The sequence below is a fragment of the Nelusetta ayraudi genome, unplaced genomic scaffold, assembly GCF_046127955.1.
Source record: "Nelusetta ayraudi isolate G7.1 ecotype Tasmania unplaced genomic scaffold, CSIRO-AGI_Nayr_v1 ptg000057l, whole genome shotgun sequence".
In the NCBI taxonomy this organism is placed as follows: domain Eukaryota; kingdom Metazoa; phylum Chordata; class Actinopteri; order Tetraodontiformes; family Monacanthidae; genus Nelusetta; species Nelusetta ayraudi.
In genome coordinates this window covers 3,075,600-3,091,521 of record NW_027466107.1, presented here as the reverse complement: position 1 = coordinate 3,091,521, position 15,922 = coordinate 3,075,600, and the positions used below count along the sequence as shown (strand labels likewise).

At 40.4% G+C, this 15,922-nt stretch overlaps 2 protein-coding genes across 4 annotated transcripts; both read left to right on the top strand.

The window, feature by feature from the left end:
* Window positions 1–298: 298 nt before the first annotated feature.
* On the top strand, window positions 299–3,793 carry LOC142896761 (hsp90 co-chaperone Cdc37). 2 transcript variants are annotated; one of them, XM_076038644.1, is made up of 9 exons: window positions 299–484; window positions 549–671; window positions 1,249–1,530; window positions 1,738–1,843; window positions 1,927–2,042; window positions 2,198–2,320; window positions 2,559–2,741; window positions 2,828–2,899; window positions 3,253–3,793. In XM_076038644.1, the coding sequence occupies exons 2-9, from the start codon at window positions 564–566 to the stop codon at window positions 3,394–3,396; spliced, it is 1,134 nt and encodes a 377-aa protein (XP_075894759.1). In that variant the 5' UTR covers window positions 299–484; window positions 549–563; the 3' UTR covers window positions 3,397–3,793. The 2 variants fall into 2 exon arrangements, with proteins under 2 accessions (XP_075894759.1, XP_075894758.1); XM_076038643.1 differs by having other exon boundaries at window positions 299–671.
* A 1,295-nt stretch (window positions 3,794–5,088) lies between these two features.
* tyk2 (tyrosine kinase 2) lies at window positions 5,089–15,381 on the top strand. Of its 2 annotated transcripts, XM_076038640.1 has the most exons (24): window positions 5,089–5,242; window positions 6,846–7,048; window positions 7,215–7,338; window positions 7,450–7,582; window positions 7,684–7,847; window positions 8,047–8,425; window positions 8,526–8,717; window positions 9,009–9,166; window positions 9,293–9,410; window positions 9,496–9,679; window positions 9,791–9,897; window positions 9,995–10,165; window positions 10,254–10,341; window positions 10,908–11,035; window positions 11,273–11,408; window positions 11,952–12,103; window positions 12,206–12,347; window positions 12,443–12,534; window positions 12,613–12,796; window positions 12,990–13,108; window positions 13,765–13,937; window positions 14,033–14,150; window positions 14,237–14,347; window positions 14,440–15,381. In XM_076038640.1, exons 2-24 carry the CDS (start codon window positions 6,865–6,867, stop codon window positions 14,530–14,532), a joined length of 3,450 nt encoding a protein of 1,149 aa, XP_075894755.1. In that variant the 5' UTR covers window positions 5,089–5,242; window positions 6,846–6,864; the 3' UTR covers window positions 14,533–15,381. The 2 variants fall into 2 exon arrangements, with proteins under 2 accessions (XP_075894755.1, XP_075894756.1); XM_076038641.1 differs by lacking the exon at window positions 5,089–5,242 and having other exon boundaries at window positions 6,911–7,048; window positions 7,262–7,338.
* Window positions 15,382–15,922: the final 541 nt, after the last annotated feature.

Below are 15,922 nucleotides of genomic sequence, written 5' to 3'. Positions count from 1 at the left end.
GTGTTGAGAACCATTGGGAGCTGGTCGTTCTGACAAGAACTTCCCACCACACTCAACAGTAATTTGGATTTTCATGCATTTGCATACATACAGACGAGATATACTCTGGTACCGAGAGGAGAGAAATATAAGTATATAAAATATAAGACGCAAATTTTTTTTAATTCTGTTTGGATTTTTTCCCCTTGTTTTATCCTTAAACATAAAAAAAGAATATGAAAGACGCTGCTCGGCTGAGTCTTACGCACGTCTTACGTATGTGACGTGATGACGTAAACGGAAGTTTCCAACGGCAAATCTTTCTAGAATTGTGTAGCAGACTCTTGCTAGCCCACGCTAGGTCGGTTCGCCTGAGTTACCTCAGCAAAAAAAAAAGAAGAAAATAAATTAAATAAAAAATAACAGCTGCCGCATTCAATATAAAGATTGATAAAGCTCGGAGAACATCACATTAACTATACATAATCTTATATTTCTAAACAAGGTGAGCGTCTTGAAGACCATTAACTTCACAGAGTCATAATTTAAGCTAACGTTGTTTACGTTAGGTTCTGGTTGGCATCATGTCCGGAATAGACTACAGCGTTTGGGACCACATTGAGGTGTCAGACGATGAAGATGACACCCACCCAAACATCGACACACCGAGCCTTTTCAGATGGAGACACCAGGTAAATATAATGCTCAGTCACGATTTGCAACTTGTAGAAAAACATACAGGCTGTTAACAGTAGTTGCTATTGCTAGTGGTAAGCTGTTCCTACTTGAGGGTTGTGTGCTTTCCAAATATGAATATTTAAGTGGTCTTCAATCGACCTATATATCATATGCAATATATGAAATGATGGTGGAGGTTTAGCTTGGCTAACCATTTGTGTTGAAAACTTAACTTGGACCAAAAGTAAAGACAGCAACATAAATTGAAGGACACACTGAAACAACTTCAATAGAAATCAAGCTATTATAATGATATTTGCAGTATTTGCTACTTCGCTGATCTGTTTTTTAATGTTAGTCAAACAATTCTATTCAACATTTTCATGAAATGTAAGTATGTAGTAACTTACCACGCCCCCAGAACTGCACAAAAATCTGGACAAATACTTTAAAATGAGAAAACAGATGGCTTTCAAAATAGACTCTTTAAACTATAGATTATATTGGCCTTTAACAGCCAGACATTTAAACTCATTTGTGGTGTTTGCAGTGCCATAAATATATGTATATGTTTCACCTTTTGTCATTCAGGCACGTGTAGAAAGAATGGAAGATTTTAAGAAAAAGGGTGAAGACCTAAATAAGTCACTCCAAGAATCCAGGCGTAAGGTGGCAGAAGCTCAAAAGAAAGTACAAGAGTTGACCATTTCTGCTGCGGATGACACCAAAGCAGAACTGACCAAGGCCCAGACTGAGGAAAAAAAACTAAAAAAAGAGGAACGAGAGTGGGAGAAAAAATTTGATGAGTTCAACCGAGAAGAGAAGAAGATGCCATGGAATGTTGACACTCTCAGCAAGGAGGGTTTCAGCAAGGTGATGCCGACAAAATGACGAGTTGTTCATTTTATTGATCATACTACATTAGTGAATACGTTTCCGTTACTTATCCATTATGAACATATTCTTATGAGCCAAGGACCTCAGAGGTCTTGGATTGAAATCCTATGTACACTCACTGTATTTTTGAAAGTTGTTTTTTTTTTTCCTCCCCTCCCCCTTCCCTTTGTCCCACTTCAACAGAGCATTGTTAATGTCGTTCGTGATGCCTCTGAGGAGACTGAAGAAGAGAAGGAGAAAAAACATAAAACCTTTGTGGAGAAATATGAGAAACAGATCAAACATTTTGGTAACATCCATTCTTTTTCTTCTTCTGCCTTTTGCCAGATACATTGGTATTTAATATTTTTCTTCTTTTTTTTTTGGATAAAGGCATGTTGCGACGCTGGGATGACAGCCAGAGATACCTCTCCGACAACCCCTCCTTAGTGTGTGAAGAGACTGCCAACTATCTTGTCATTATGTGTATTGACCTTGAAGTTGAGGAGGTAAGCATTTAATAGGAGTTTTTTTTTCTTTTGCATTATGTGAAGTGTTTGCTACCAAAGTGTAGAGTTTTACCGAACAAAGTAACTGTTTCTTTAGTCTTCCAATGTGTTTAGTGTGTAAAGTAATCAAATATAATCTTATTTTCTTCCCCTAGAAACATGCATTGATGGAGCAAGTGGCTCATCAAACCATCGTCATGCAGTTCATTCTAGAGTTGGCAAAAAGCCTCAAGGTGGACCCACGCGGATGCTTTCGTCAGTTCTTTGAAAAGATTAAGGTAATTGTTTGGTGGCTAGAAAATAACCACAGTTTTAAAGCGCAAGTGGAATATAGACATGCATCAGTAGAGCAGGGTGACGGTTTAAGCCTGGAAAGCTTCCAAGCTATCCAGGTTCTAACAAAATTTCCAGTATTCCTTAGTTTATACAAATATTCATCAGAATATTTGCATAGTTGCTTATGTTTAGCCGTGGTAACTAACGTAGTCAACTAAGAAAATGTGTGTCTTCTCACAGACAGCAGATCAACAGTACCAGGATGCCTTCAACGATGAGCTGGAGTCATTTAAAGAGCGTGTACGGGGCAGAGCCAAGATACGCATCGAAAAGGCCATGAAAGAGTATGAGGAGGAGGAGAGACAGAAGCGCCTGGGCCCTGGGGGGCTGGATCCTGTTGAGGTGTACGAGTCTCTGCCACTTGTAAGTTCTCAAGAAGCGTTTTTGCACACTCGTCTTTTTTTTCTTCTCAAAAGCACCCAACTCACCAAGTATGTTCTGAATTGCAGGAGATGCAGAAATGTTTTGATGAGAAGGACATTGGGATGCTCCAAGAAGTGATAAGCAAAATGGACCCAACGGTAGGTCCAATAAGTATATTTTTTTTATTCATTTTAAAAAGAGGGATATTGTTTGATCTGTGAAAGGTATCGTGTTTCAATAGCATTCATAGGTAATAAAGCACATTACAAAACTAAATTCATGCCAATTTATTGTGTATAGTGGTTTGCCGACAGCCATGATGTTGCCGTTTTATCAAAGCACTTAAAGATTAAAAAACTATGAAAATTTAAATTTCATTTTAATTTGAATGAGGCTACATATAGGTATCTATATAGATATATTGGTATATATATATATATAATACATTGAGCATTTAAAACTTTTAAAATCTATATAACGGTGATTTTGTTTTTTTGACTATACCTTTTAGGAGGCAAAAGTTCACATGAAGAAGTGCATAGAGTCGGGTCTCTGGGTCCCCAACTCCAAAGTAGACGATGGTGATGGCGAAAAAGAGGAAGATGCTACATATGAGGATGTGAAACAGGAGCAGCAAGAAACTAAAACTGAATGACCAACGTTGATAGAATCATCGTTTATTGTTTCTGCAACATACTTGCCCACATTATTGCATCTCCATTATATGTCTGACTAGAAAGTTAAAGAAAACCCCAATGAACTAGCTTTATTCAAAACATTTTGGCTGACCACCGGAGAATTAACTTTCACCAACTTGCACTGCTGTGTCAGTGAAGACAAACTGCTCTGTTATGTTTTAATTGTTGCTGTAGAAGTTATTTTAATCCGTCAGCTTGGGTGTGTTTGTGCACACATCAGTCTGAATTATTGTGCTGTTGTGTAGTAGACAAAACCTTCTATACAACTTTCTAGACATTTTCAGATTGTCTGTTATCAAGCCGTTTTGCTATGTTTGGGTTGTGCATATAATGAATGAATTTGTCATTTCCAAATATCCGACTCTCCTCTTTCCTTCTTCTGGTATTATCTTCACCGTCAAAGCATTTTCTATAAACATGCTGAATGAAAGGTTTAATTATATCCAGCTGCACTTGCACCTGCAGTTGTGTGGTTGTTTTGAGTGAATTTCTGTAGACCTTTTGTATACTCAGTCATGAAAGAAATCCAGAAAATACCCAAGGGTGTAAGTACATGTGCAAGGATGGATTCTAATCTATTAGGACTTGATGCTTCAAGAGATCCTAACAATTGGCCAGATTTAATGTTAAGTTAAAAATGATTAGGTTTGAGCTAAGTTAAACGAAGCTATGAGAAGCAAAACCACAACAACAACAAAAGGGCCAATCGGTGTTGGCAAATCAAAGAAATGGCAAAAAGCTAGAAAGCAAAGGGACTCTAAACATTTCAAACAACCCAAACATTAAAAATGAAACCTCAAAAACTTGCCAGTGTTGAAAAACAGAAACAATGTAATACCTCGCCCAGAAAGTGTTGATCACGAAATACAAGTGCCTCTCAAAACAAATACAGATATCAAAACATCATAGGCACACCCACCATGTACAGAACTAACAGAGCTTGTTCTTCCAGACAGTCATGTCAGGTTTCCTCTTGGTATGTTAGCACACTAATCAGACTCCAGAGTGAAAGTGGTGTTGGAGGAAGGCCACACTAATTAGGCTTCAAAAGTGAGAAGTCGGGTGAGGGAGAGGAGGTCATCCTCCTCCACCATCCCCAAACTGAGAAGCAAAGCAAAACAGCAGGGATGAGCAGCACTTTGGGCTGTAACAAATCACGACCTATATGTCTCTGTGATTTATGCTGTGTGGAAAAAAGGAAAAAGAAAAAGTAACGCCTCTGTCGTCATTAAAAGCAGCCTCAAGATACGCTATGGGCAGAAAGAGGAGGAATTAATGGCCTGTACAGCAGGCAGCCATTGAGGCAGCCATTTGAGGCGAGCAATATGTTTGTGCTTCAATATCGTGCTGCTATAATTTCAAAATTAAATAAATAATAATTAAAAAAAAAAAAAGTCGACAACAATCTACCTTTGTGACAACTTAATACAGGCTACTTGTAACAACACTGCCTACCTCACCAATAGGCTCCTTGTAGAGCGCACCAGTGCAGGCTGCTGCTTTGCTGTAGCTTTGCTTATGCTTGTACGCGTTAATTTGATTTGCGAAATACGAAGTTGAGTTGAACGTACTAAGATGGTGTTCACTGTTGGCACGGATGTACAAACACTGCGATTTCTGGGAATTTATGACGACGACGTTCTCGGAGGCGTGGCCAAGACCGAGTCGGAAGCGGTGGCCGTAGGTCGAGTGTGTTTGTGTGTCGTCTACTGCTGGCGTCGGGCACAGGGGACGTGCCTCCTCCAAGTTCGCCAGCTGGAACCTTCCAGTGAATCTTAAATGTTTTTATTACGTCGTCTAATGGTAAGTCACCGTCCACCCTGAATGTGCGTATATTCTGTCAGTCACGTCTCTTGAATCTTTGTGTCGCGGCTGTCGACACGCAGTGAGATAATAAAGTGTGACGCGTCCATGTTTTAGCCCCTTGTGACGCAGCTCTTCCATAATATTTCTCGTTAAAAACATTAAAAAAAAAAAAAAAAAGTGAGGCATACACTCCGTAAAACGCACACGCTGTACACTGTGAAGCTAACATCAAATATTTATTTAAGCAACGCGGGCTAATTTGTAGTAGAGAAAATAAGTTTACGTTAGCTTACGTAATGACAACCGTTTCCCCAACGCAAATTCCTGAAAGTTCCTTTTGTAGTAAGTTAATGTTAATATCTAAATATCACAGCGAAGACTACATGTTAGAGCTATGAATTTCCCACGGGACAGACATTCATTCTCACGCAACATACGTTTTTTTAAACCCTTGACATCACGGTGTCTTTTTGAATTCTTCCTTCTTTTTTTTTAAAAAAAAAAAAAAATATTTGAAAGGGACAACGCGCACTAATGAACATCTTTATGTGAATAAAGATGTTCGCAAGCCTGATAATTTACACTCGTTGTCCCTTGGCAGGTAAAAGAACATAAGAAATAGTAGTAGCACTAATAGTAATACTAATACACAGTCACAGATAGAGACGAAGTGCAGAGTGAGTTCAACAAAGTGTCGGGTGTAATGTGCCAGTTGTTTCAGTGCAAATACATGGTATTCAAAAATGCATATACACAAAAGCAGTATCACAGTGTAGCATATAAAAGTACAGGTAAATATCTTAATGTCTTTGTGATTAACCTGTGGAGAGGTGCCAGTCGTTTTTTATAGGTCTGAACAAGACAGGACAAGTTCAGCAAAATCTGAAAGAGTGAGAGGATGCCCAAGGAATGTTTTTTTTGTTTGTTTGTTTTTTTCCAGACATGCATGCTAGCTACAGAGTAATACGGTAGTGCAATCATTCAGCGAAGAAGTGAGATGATGGGCCTGAGTGAGCATTTGTGAACTTAAGTAGAGTTCAATATCAACTACAGGTGCGGTATCATATCCTCTCTGGATGTTGTTATAGAATCACAGAGAAGGTCGGAGAGGGAGCTGCATTTTTGCCTTAGTAGGGTTATGGAAAGGGCAAGAAAACACAGTGATGTTTGGTTTAGACAAGAGACAGTGACACTGAGGAGAGCTGGAGGTAGCAGGGGTTAAAATTTTGAACGTCTCCTTGGGATCAGGAACATTAGATCGAAATGTTACTATCTGATGTTCTGGAGATAAAGCCAGAGAGGCCAGACTGATGGTTGGTCTGGACACATACAGAGGGGGTAGCGGATAGTGACTATATCGGCAGACGGACACTGAGGTTGGAACTGGCAGGCAGAAGGATTAGAAGAAGACCAAAGAGAAGATTGGCTGGATGTTGTGAAAGAGGATGTGTGATATTAGTTGTTGTCAGTGAAGAGGATGCAGAGAATAGGGTTAGATGGAGGCAGACGATTAGCTGCGGCACTTTTTTGTAGACAACATTCAAAATGAAGAAGATTATCTGTTCTCATGTTCACAACTCATTTTGTGTTTGTGTGTCAGAGATTTGCCCATCATCAAAATGTCGTCCATTCGGGGTTCCAAGCGTTCAAAACCAAAGGCAAACGGGGTTCCGTGTGATCCTCCCCGTGGTCCCGGCATCCACATTTACTTATTTTGGACGAAGGAGGGTGAAAGATATCTATCCCACACAAGTGAAGAGGTGACAGCAGAAGAATTGTGCATCCGTGCTGCAAAGGCTATAGGTGAGCCTCGGGCCAAACCCAACCACGCAGACCTGAATCAGGGCACTTTGTGTGTGTGTGTGTGTGTGTGTGTGTGTGTGTGTGTGTGTGTGTGTGTGTGTGTGTGTGTGTGTTTGTACCCTGCCTACTTGTTGCACTGTGTTTAACCTCACTGTTTATTCCCCAGGGATAACTCCTCTGTGCCATGTTTTGTTTGCGCTGTACAATCCACAGTCACAGTGCTGGTACAGTCCAAAGCACATTTTCAGACTGGAGGACACCTCCAGCCTTGTACTCCACTACTGTATGAGGTTAGTTGGTGTTTTTTTTTTTCTTTAAGAATACTCACCACAGTAGAAGGCAGATAAAGTGCAGTGAGTTTCTTCTTCTTCTTCTTCTTCTTCTTCTTCTTCTTCTTCTAGATTTTACTTCCGGAATTGGCACAAACTAAATGAGAAGGAGCCGAAGGTTTCTCGTTATTCACCCAAATTGGGGAAGGATGAAGGGGGTTCTCTTGTGCTGGAAGTCACGTCCTTGGACTACTTATTTGCTCAGGTTCCACTTTTACATGAATTAAAGTTCACTCTGTTTTATTTTAAATGCACTTTTCCATGTATGAGTCACACAAAAAAACGTGCTTCTCTTGTTTCCAACAGGCGAAATATGAATTTATTAACGAGGGAGTGCCGATGGAGGAAATTGAGTCGGACGACGAGCTAAGTTGTTTGAAAAGCGAGAGCTTGGGGATGGCTGTGCTTCACCTCTCACATCTGGCAGTCGAAACAGGCTGCACATTACAAGAGGTTGACAAAAGAATTAGGTAATTGTTCTGTAAGGACTGAATCTTGCTTTGTTGATTCTTTTTAACCTCAAAGGAAACAGTAACGAAATTCTGAGACTATCATTTCTGCTACAACTGCTACTGCTTCCAGTTAGTCCCATGAGTCATTAGGGGCTATTTAAGTACCTCTGAACTTTGTAATTCTAATAATAACCTTTCTCTGTTTCTTTTCTTCAAGCTTTTTAGACTGTATCCCAAGGTCTTTCGCCAAACACATTTCCAAAGCCAACATCCTGACAAAAATAAGGATCAGGAGGGTGTTTAGAAATTTTGTGCAGAAATTCCAGCAGCACACGGTGGACAATGGACAACTGAGCATTTATGAGATCATTTATAAGTACATATCAACGTTTGAACACATGGCGCCATCTTTTGGAGTTGAGACCTTCCTTGTGTCCAGCCTGGAGCTGAGAGAGGAGGCGGATGAGAGCTGCTCGTTCTCCAACACCACACATGCACAGGGCATCTCGAAAGACAGCTTCAGAACTTCTGCAACGTATGAAATCATGGTGACTGGCACCAAGGGTATTCAGTGGAGGAAACTATCTACACAGAAGGTTTGTCGGGATTTTCATTCCAAACTCCATCTCTGTTACTTGTTTTGCAAGAAGCCCTGCGTCAACTGTGGACTTTTCTTCTTTTCTTCTCTCCGCTCAGGCGAAGGACAACACTTACTTGAGGAATGGCCCAAATTCCTACATGAGGATTTCGAAACAGCAGAGCAGTGAGACAGCTGGCCATGAAAAGGCTTCCAATATGTGGAACATCTTCTGCGATTTCCCTGAAATAACCCACGTAGCCATTACTGATACCAATGTGTCCATTCTTACTCAGGACAATCAGTGCATGGTAAGTGTGCTTGCTTACCCTTTGACGTCAAAGCAAGAAGCCTGTGAAGTTTCTCTGTTAATGCCGTAAATGTGGTGCGTCAATATTCTTCGTAAAGGAATCACCAATGTATTAGGTAGTTAAATGGCTGCATGCTGCAGAGCGTATTGATAGCGTATATGTTTTTTTGGTCTATAAGAGCTCCAGGTTTCAAGTACACTTTGGGCATTTTATCTGACACTTTAAATGCGTATGCGTCTGTAGGTGGGAACGCCAATTGTAAGCCCGTGGTGTCTCTGTGTTTGTGTGTAGGTGGTTCAACTGAACTCCAGCCAAGAGGCCTGTTCCTTCATCTCCCTCCTAGATGGATACTACCGGCTGACTGCAGACGCCCACCACTATCTTTGTCATGAAGTCGCTCCCCCCAGGGTAGTGCTGAGTGAAGCTAATGGGCTGCATGGACCTATGCAGTGAGTTCTTTTTCTCTCTCTCTCTCTCTCCTCTCTTCCTATACATGCACAAACGCAGACACGCACAAGCAAATTGTACGAAAATGCCGAACAATACGTAACAAGCTTAATGTGCTCTCTCCACAGTGCTGATTTTGTGCTGTTGAAGCTGCAGAAGAAGGCAGTGGAGGATGGCACCTTCCTCGTACGTTGGAGCGCTGTCAACTATGACAACATCATCCTGGCCGTCCTCGGCAAAAATGAGGTATTAGTAGCAATGATTACTGTCCAGTTGCTGTAAAACCTTTTAGCCATGATTGTGTGTTTTTGTGTCTCTCCTGCGGTCATAGAATGAATCAAAATCAAGTCTCAGGCAGTTCCAGATCCAGTACAATGGTTCGGCGTTCTGTCTGGAAGGCTGGGAAGGAGAATCCTCCACCATGAAGGGGCTCACAGACGGCCTCAAGAATTTCGTGCTCAAGTCTGGTTCAGAAAGCTTCACTGTGAAAAAGTGCTGTTTTCCTCGACATGGAGGTTTGTGTTTCTGGATTTCTCCATTATTATTATTATTATTATTATAACTTATTTTGCTCCAGGATGCAACATTGCTTTGGGACGTTAATAAATGTGTGTGTTCTGATGCAGAATTGTCCAACCTTATGGTGATGAGGCAAGGTGCCAAACTGCCTGCTCATTGTGAGTCTTCATCCCAGCTACGATTCCATCCAATCAAGGAAAGGCAGATTGTGAAGGTGAGAATGCCTGCTTCTTCTCTTCCAAGAAGCTGTGTTTCTAGCTATGTAACTGGGTTCCAATGTTGGTGTTTTTTTTATTTTTATGTATAACCAGGGACGGCATTTGGGCCGAGGGACAAGGACGAACATCTTCTCAGCACAACTGCTGGTGCAAGGTGATGGAGATAGCGACGATGATGATGAGTTTAACAACGACCCCATCAGCTGCAAAGGGATACCAGTGGTTTTGAAGATTCTAGACCAAGAACACAAAGATATTGCGCTGGTATGTTTTGTGTTTTTTGCACAACGGCCAAAGAAAAAAAGTGACAGTTCATTGTGTAATTTTTTGTGTTTTTTTTGGTATTTCTTAGGCATTTTTTGAAACAGCAAGTCTCATGAGCCAGATTTCCCACAGTCACCTGGTGTTTGTACATGGAGTGTCAGTCAAAGGCTTTGAAAGTAAGAGCAGTGTTACTCTGTCTTCACAAATACATCTCCTGGGGGAGTTTTGTCTATCTTAGTATTTTGCCAATGTGGATCTCTTTGCCCAAACGTATGATGAATATAGTCTGATGAAATTGTCATCCACTGTCTTTAGAAGCCTTTGCACTAATCAAGCATTCCATGTGGTCCATGGCAGCGCTCCTCTCTGGTCTTTTTTCCAGGGCTTTCTCAGAGTAGCTTTAAGCAGCAGTCCTTCCTTGTTCTTGTGTCCCGGTGTCTTTATTTTCAAAGGAGACTTGTGGGTTATGCAATCTAGATTGAAAACGGAGGCATGTGGCTCCAACGTGCTGAAAAAAAGCATATAATGCAATATTAAAAAAAAAAAGACCGGCCACCACGGATCACATTTACTCAATTCACATGTCTAGATAGATGTACTGTAAGCATATACTTTAAAAAAAATAATGAAAAAGTTTGTTTGTTTGGCAAAAGACCTTTGTGGTTGACAAATAATTACAATGTGTGGAGAGATATTTTGGAAAAGCCTGTGTGCATGTGGATGACTTGTTCTACTTCCGCAGACATCATGGTAGAGGAATTTGTGGAGTTTGGGCCTTTGGATGTGTTCCTTCGGAAAGAAAAAGCCTCAGTGACCCATCAGTGGAAATTCAACGTCACAATGCAACTTGCCAGCGCCCTCAATTATTTAGTGAGTATATTTTTTTTCTGCAACGTTGTATGTGAGTTCAATTTCCAGCTTAGTTCTCATTTTTAGTACAGAGATAGTTATGGGAAGTAGAGAAGATATTCACGGGTTTATTTTTCGTTTTTTTTTGGTAACTAAAAAAATCAGCTCTTCTAAGAAAGTGTGATCAAGCAACTTAAACATGACTTTAAAAAACTAATATATAAATATATGTGTGTGTATTTTTTTTTATTATTGTAGGAGACCAAGCACCTGGTTCATGGAAACGTCTGTGGGAAGAACATTCTGGTTGCACGCCGAGGTCTGGAGCAAGGCACTACTCCTTTCATCAAGCTCAGCCACCCAGGATTTGCCCTCAACGTTCTGTCGCGGGAAGGTGTGTGCTGACAATTGGTGTCACACTGCTGCGTTTCTCTCAAGGCTCTGAAGAATCAAACTGCCAGACAGCTTAGGTTCTTGTGTAATTTTTGCCTGACTGTAATCTGATAGAGGAAGCAGGAAGCCTTAACCACAGCACTTCTTTTTCCATTTGTGTCGCCGCCTTGTTTCACTGAGTTTTAATGTAGCCTATTTCAAAATGGTACCAAAAAACATGGGCACATAGCATAAATCATCATAGCACTGCTCATATTTTTTGCTACAACTTTGAACACACATTGAACAAAAAAACAACTATGTAAAGCCACAAGCTGCCATTTTCCTGTACATGGATTGCACAATTTAATGAAATAACGTTGGTCTTACAAAATGTTTTGGCAACACTATGCAAGTTTTTTTTTTTTTTTTTTTTTTTTCAACATGGCACAAACTTAATGCACTGTATTTTAAAATACATTCTACTGTTGCTTTTTTTTTTAAAAAAATATATATATATAATACGCAAAACCTTTACTCCTCTCCTTGGTGCTCTTCACTTCAGAGCGTATTGAACGTATCCCATGGATTGCCCCAGAGTGCATAGACAGCGGTGCACCCATTCGCAGTGCCTCTGACCAGTGGAGTTTTGGGGCCACGCTGCTCGAAATCTGCAACAACGGCGAACTTCCCATGAGTGGCAGCTCCTTGTCTGAGGTTAGACCCCCCAACTAACCGTGCAGTGCCATGCTGCAATATTGTCACACCAGTTCTACTGAGGTATCATTTTTACCCCTTTGTGTGTTCCATTTTTGACAGAAAGAGCACTTCTATCAGCAAAAATGTCGCCTCCCTGAACCGCCATCGCAGCAGCTGGCCATGTTCATCAGCAAGTGTTTGGCCTATGAACCTGCGGAGAGGCCTTCGTTTCCTTGCATACTCAGAGACCTGATGAACATAAGTGGGTCTTCAACTTTTCTATTTGCTTCTTTTTCGATAAGATCCCCTGTTGAGTTTTCTTTTCTAATAATGTGGCTTCTATGTGTGTGTCCACAGATCCTGATATGTCCCCAATTGAAGCTCTTAATGACACAGGCTCTAGTTTGTTTCACAAACGGTACTTGATAAAGATTTGTAAATTAGGAGAGGTAAGTTGGTTGTCACATTACATGGGTAGTAGTTTTTGTTTTTGTTTTTTTTGTAAAACCTCTCTGTTTTGCGTCCAGGGTAACTTTGGTAAGGTGCATTTGTACATGTATGACCTGCAAAATGACAACATGGGAGAGCATGTTGCTGTAAAGGAATTGAAAGAAGGGAGCGGGAATGTGAAGAGCTGGAGGAAGGAAATTGACATCCTAAAGTCCCTTAGCCATCGCAACATTGTCAAGTATAAAGGCTGTACAGAAGAAGGTACAGTAAATCCTCAGTCATTGTTCTGATGGTAGATAAACTAACAAACACTGTTCAGGTGCTCAAATACGTCTGAAAGGGTTTTTTTTTTTGTTTTTTTTCAAACTCCAGATCAGACATTGTGTCAATGTTGCCTTTCAGATATGAAAGTAGTGATGGAATATCAAAATTCTGGCATTTGGTCTTTTTACAGGGGGACAAATCGTGCAGCTAATAATGGAGTACCTTCCTCTGGGGAGTCTGAAGGAGTACCTGCACAGTTGGAAACCTGATATGACCAGGTGCCTTCTGTTTGCTCAGCAGATCTGTGAGGTGAGTTTTGTTGGTTTTGTTCTGAGTTTACAATTTCACTTCAAATGTCCTTGTATAGATTGATTAAGTAGCACGTCTCATCAGATGTATTGTTCCCATTGTTCACCCATCACCCCTTTTTTGAGGAAGGATCTGGTGAAACATTTGAGTCTGCATAAACTATTCAGGAGTTTGACAGAGGGAAAGAGATTGACGTTACAAGTTTGGCCCTAGCGGACACGTCATATTCATGTGGCTCTGGCTGATTTAATTGATACTCGTTTCCTCTGTGGGTCTCCAGAACTGTTACGTTAAATAGGAAAAGGCACCAGAGGCCTCCACCTCTATAGTAGTGTGGTAGTAAATGGATGGTGTTTGAGATAATTACTTGTGTGTCTGTTTTGTGATCACTATTATATTTGTTATTGTTGTAGCTATTGTTTGTCATTGCCATTTGCCACTTCTAATTAAGTTAGATGATACCCTTGGTTGGTTTTACCACCTTGATCTCGTGTAAAACGATTTGAACACTTGAAGACGCAGTTGCCTTCTATCATCCTCAGTAATAGAAGTAAAATATACTTTTTTTTGCATGATTGAATAAGTTTGAATATCAAGCTATTCCAATTGAAGCCCTGTGTGAGCTATTTCACCCATCCTACTGCTTCTTTTCTAAGGGCATGGAATACTTGCACACAATGCGATACGTCCATCGAGACCTCGCTGCCCGCAATGTCTTAGTGGAAAATGACAGACTGGTGAAGATTGGAGACTTTGGCTTGACCAAATCCATCCCTGATGGCGAGCTCTACTACCGTGTCATTGAGTCAGAGGAAAGTCCGGTGTATTGGTACGTTGTGCAGCAGTGAACACCATCGACAGGAGCTGCGTTCCATGACTTTGGCCTCTAAACTTTATTTTTCTTGCTGACTTTGGAATGCACAGGTATGCCATTGAATGCTTAAAGGAAAATAAATTTTCCTTTTCCTCTGATGTTTGGTCCTTCGGTGTTGTGTTGTATGAGATCCTGACACGCTGCAACCCGGCTGAACACCCTCGACTGGTACATCATCACTCACCTGCTTTAACAGGCTGAAACTATTTCCTGTGTTAAACCCAGTATCTTATCCTTTCCCCTCCCCCCCACAGAAATACAAAGAAATGATAAAGCCCGACGATGGAACGCTGACTTTAGTATTACTCATAAACCATTTGGAGAGAAATATGCGATTGCCTTGTCCAAGAGACTGCTCACATGAGGTAAATGAGACAGAGTTGTCCTTCTGCTTAAACTGTGCGTAGCCTATTTACATTTATATATATATGTTTAGACTCTTCTTTTTTCCAAACAGGTGAAGGTGTTGATGGAGCAGTGTTGGGCAGCAGACCGCAATCAGCGTCCATCATTCTCTTCCCTCGTTGAAAGATTTAAGGAGCTCCGCTAACCATATGGTGTGCAGCCTGACATTGACTTTTCACTGGGCCGAGAAATTGTATGTTGTATGATTCTCTTTTATTCCCATTGATCCACGTCCAGACTTTTCGATGGCACACACATTCAATGCCAACTGAAGTCGGCTGACCAAAGGGCTCAACTCATCCTATTTTGCATTAAGTAGTTATTGTAATTGTAAAATTTCATCAGTGTGCTATGTCTCTTCAGTTTGTAAATTTATACAGAGGTTACTTTAAAAAAAAAGAAACAAGATTACTGTTGATGTGTCATGTTCAAGCAAAATGTGCAGCAAAAGAAAAAAAAAAATCACCACTTTTAATGTAAACATGGTACACAGATAAAGGACCCCAACTATGTACATGAAGCTTGAAAAAAAATCACCACTTTACTTGGACTTTGTCAGGCTTCTTTAATACGTTTGCACTTTTAAAAGGCTTTTCAGTCACCTTTTTGGACTCACTTTATAAACATGCAAAGTTTTAAAACAAATAATCAAAAATGAAACACCTGTACAGATGGGCATTGTACTTTAAAGTGCACTAACGTGTCTTGCTAAGCCATGCTGACTCTCAGTGCCCATGTCTTGTTTTAGATTGTGTTTGCATGTGATGCGACCATCTTATCATGTCTTTTAATGTTTTGGGTTATTTTGTTGGGCTGTTGAATGTCACAAAGTGCAGAGTGGGGTTGTCAGATTGATTGTTTTCTTTTCGAGTACATTTGTCAGAATGTTATGTTTTTCACTGGACTAAATGCTTTACAGTAAATGTTTATCTTTACCTTTGTATATAACAGCAAAAAAAATAAATCAACCATTTAACCTTGTGAAGAAAACAGATTTTTATGCCTTGTTGTAGTGCTCTCACGATACTAGATTTCAGACTTTCATACAATATATGGAAAAGTATTGATTTTCAATATTATTTTCAATACTAGCAACCGCAGAAGTTTGGCGGGGGAAGGGAGGGAAGGACTGAAGTCCCACGGATGTTTTGTTTCGTCGATGGGGTGGGGGTGGGCAGGAGGGAGCCCTCGGAGTGCTTGTGTGTGTGTTGGCAGTGCCGCACATCACCTCAATGTAGTCCCGATATATCGATACTACAGAGAAGTCATATTGTATCGTTTTTAATTTTCAGTATCGAAAAAAATATCAACATTTCAATATTTTTGACAACACTACCTTGTCACATGAATAAAAATGCTTTTCTAAAAACTCTTCTAAAAATGTGTCAGTTAAGTGTTTGCCCATACCATGTTAAAAACAGTCTGAATTGAAGAATCTGAAAAAATAATACAATAGAAAGGAAACTATATTTCTCCACAATTTCAAGCCCTCAAAACTGAAAACAAAACCACAACAATATCTGAATGCAAAATGT

What these genes read in the sequence shown, in the direction of transcription:
- LOC142896761 (XM_076038644.1), top strand. Translation starts at nt 564, where the DNA reads ATGTCCGGAATAGACTACAGCGTTTGGGACCACATTGAGGTGTCAGAC. An exon ending in GCAAGGAGGGTTTCAGCAAG is followed by an intron (nt 1,531 to 1,737) that starts GTGATGCCGACA and finishes CCACTTCAACAG; the next exon opens with AGCATTGTTAATGTCGTTCG. An exon ending in TTGACCTTGAAGTTGAGGAG is followed by an intron (nt 2,043 to 2,197) that starts GTAAGCATTTAA and finishes TTCTTCCCCTAG; the next exon opens with AAACATGCATTGATGGAGCA.
- tyk2 (XM_076038640.1), top strand. Translation starts at nt 6,865, where the DNA reads ATGTCGTCCATTCGGGGTTCCAAGCGTTCAAAACCAAAGGCAAACGGG. An exon ending in CCGTGCTGCAAAGGCTATAG is followed by an intron (nt 7,049 to 7,214) that starts GTGAGCCTCGGG and finishes TTTATTCCCCAG; the next exon opens with GGATAACTCCTCTGTGCCAT. An exon ending in CAGAGACCTGATGAACATAA is followed by an intron (nt 12,348 to 12,442) that starts GTGGGTCTTCAA and finishes GTGTGTCCACAG; the next exon opens with ATCCTGATATGTCCCCAATT.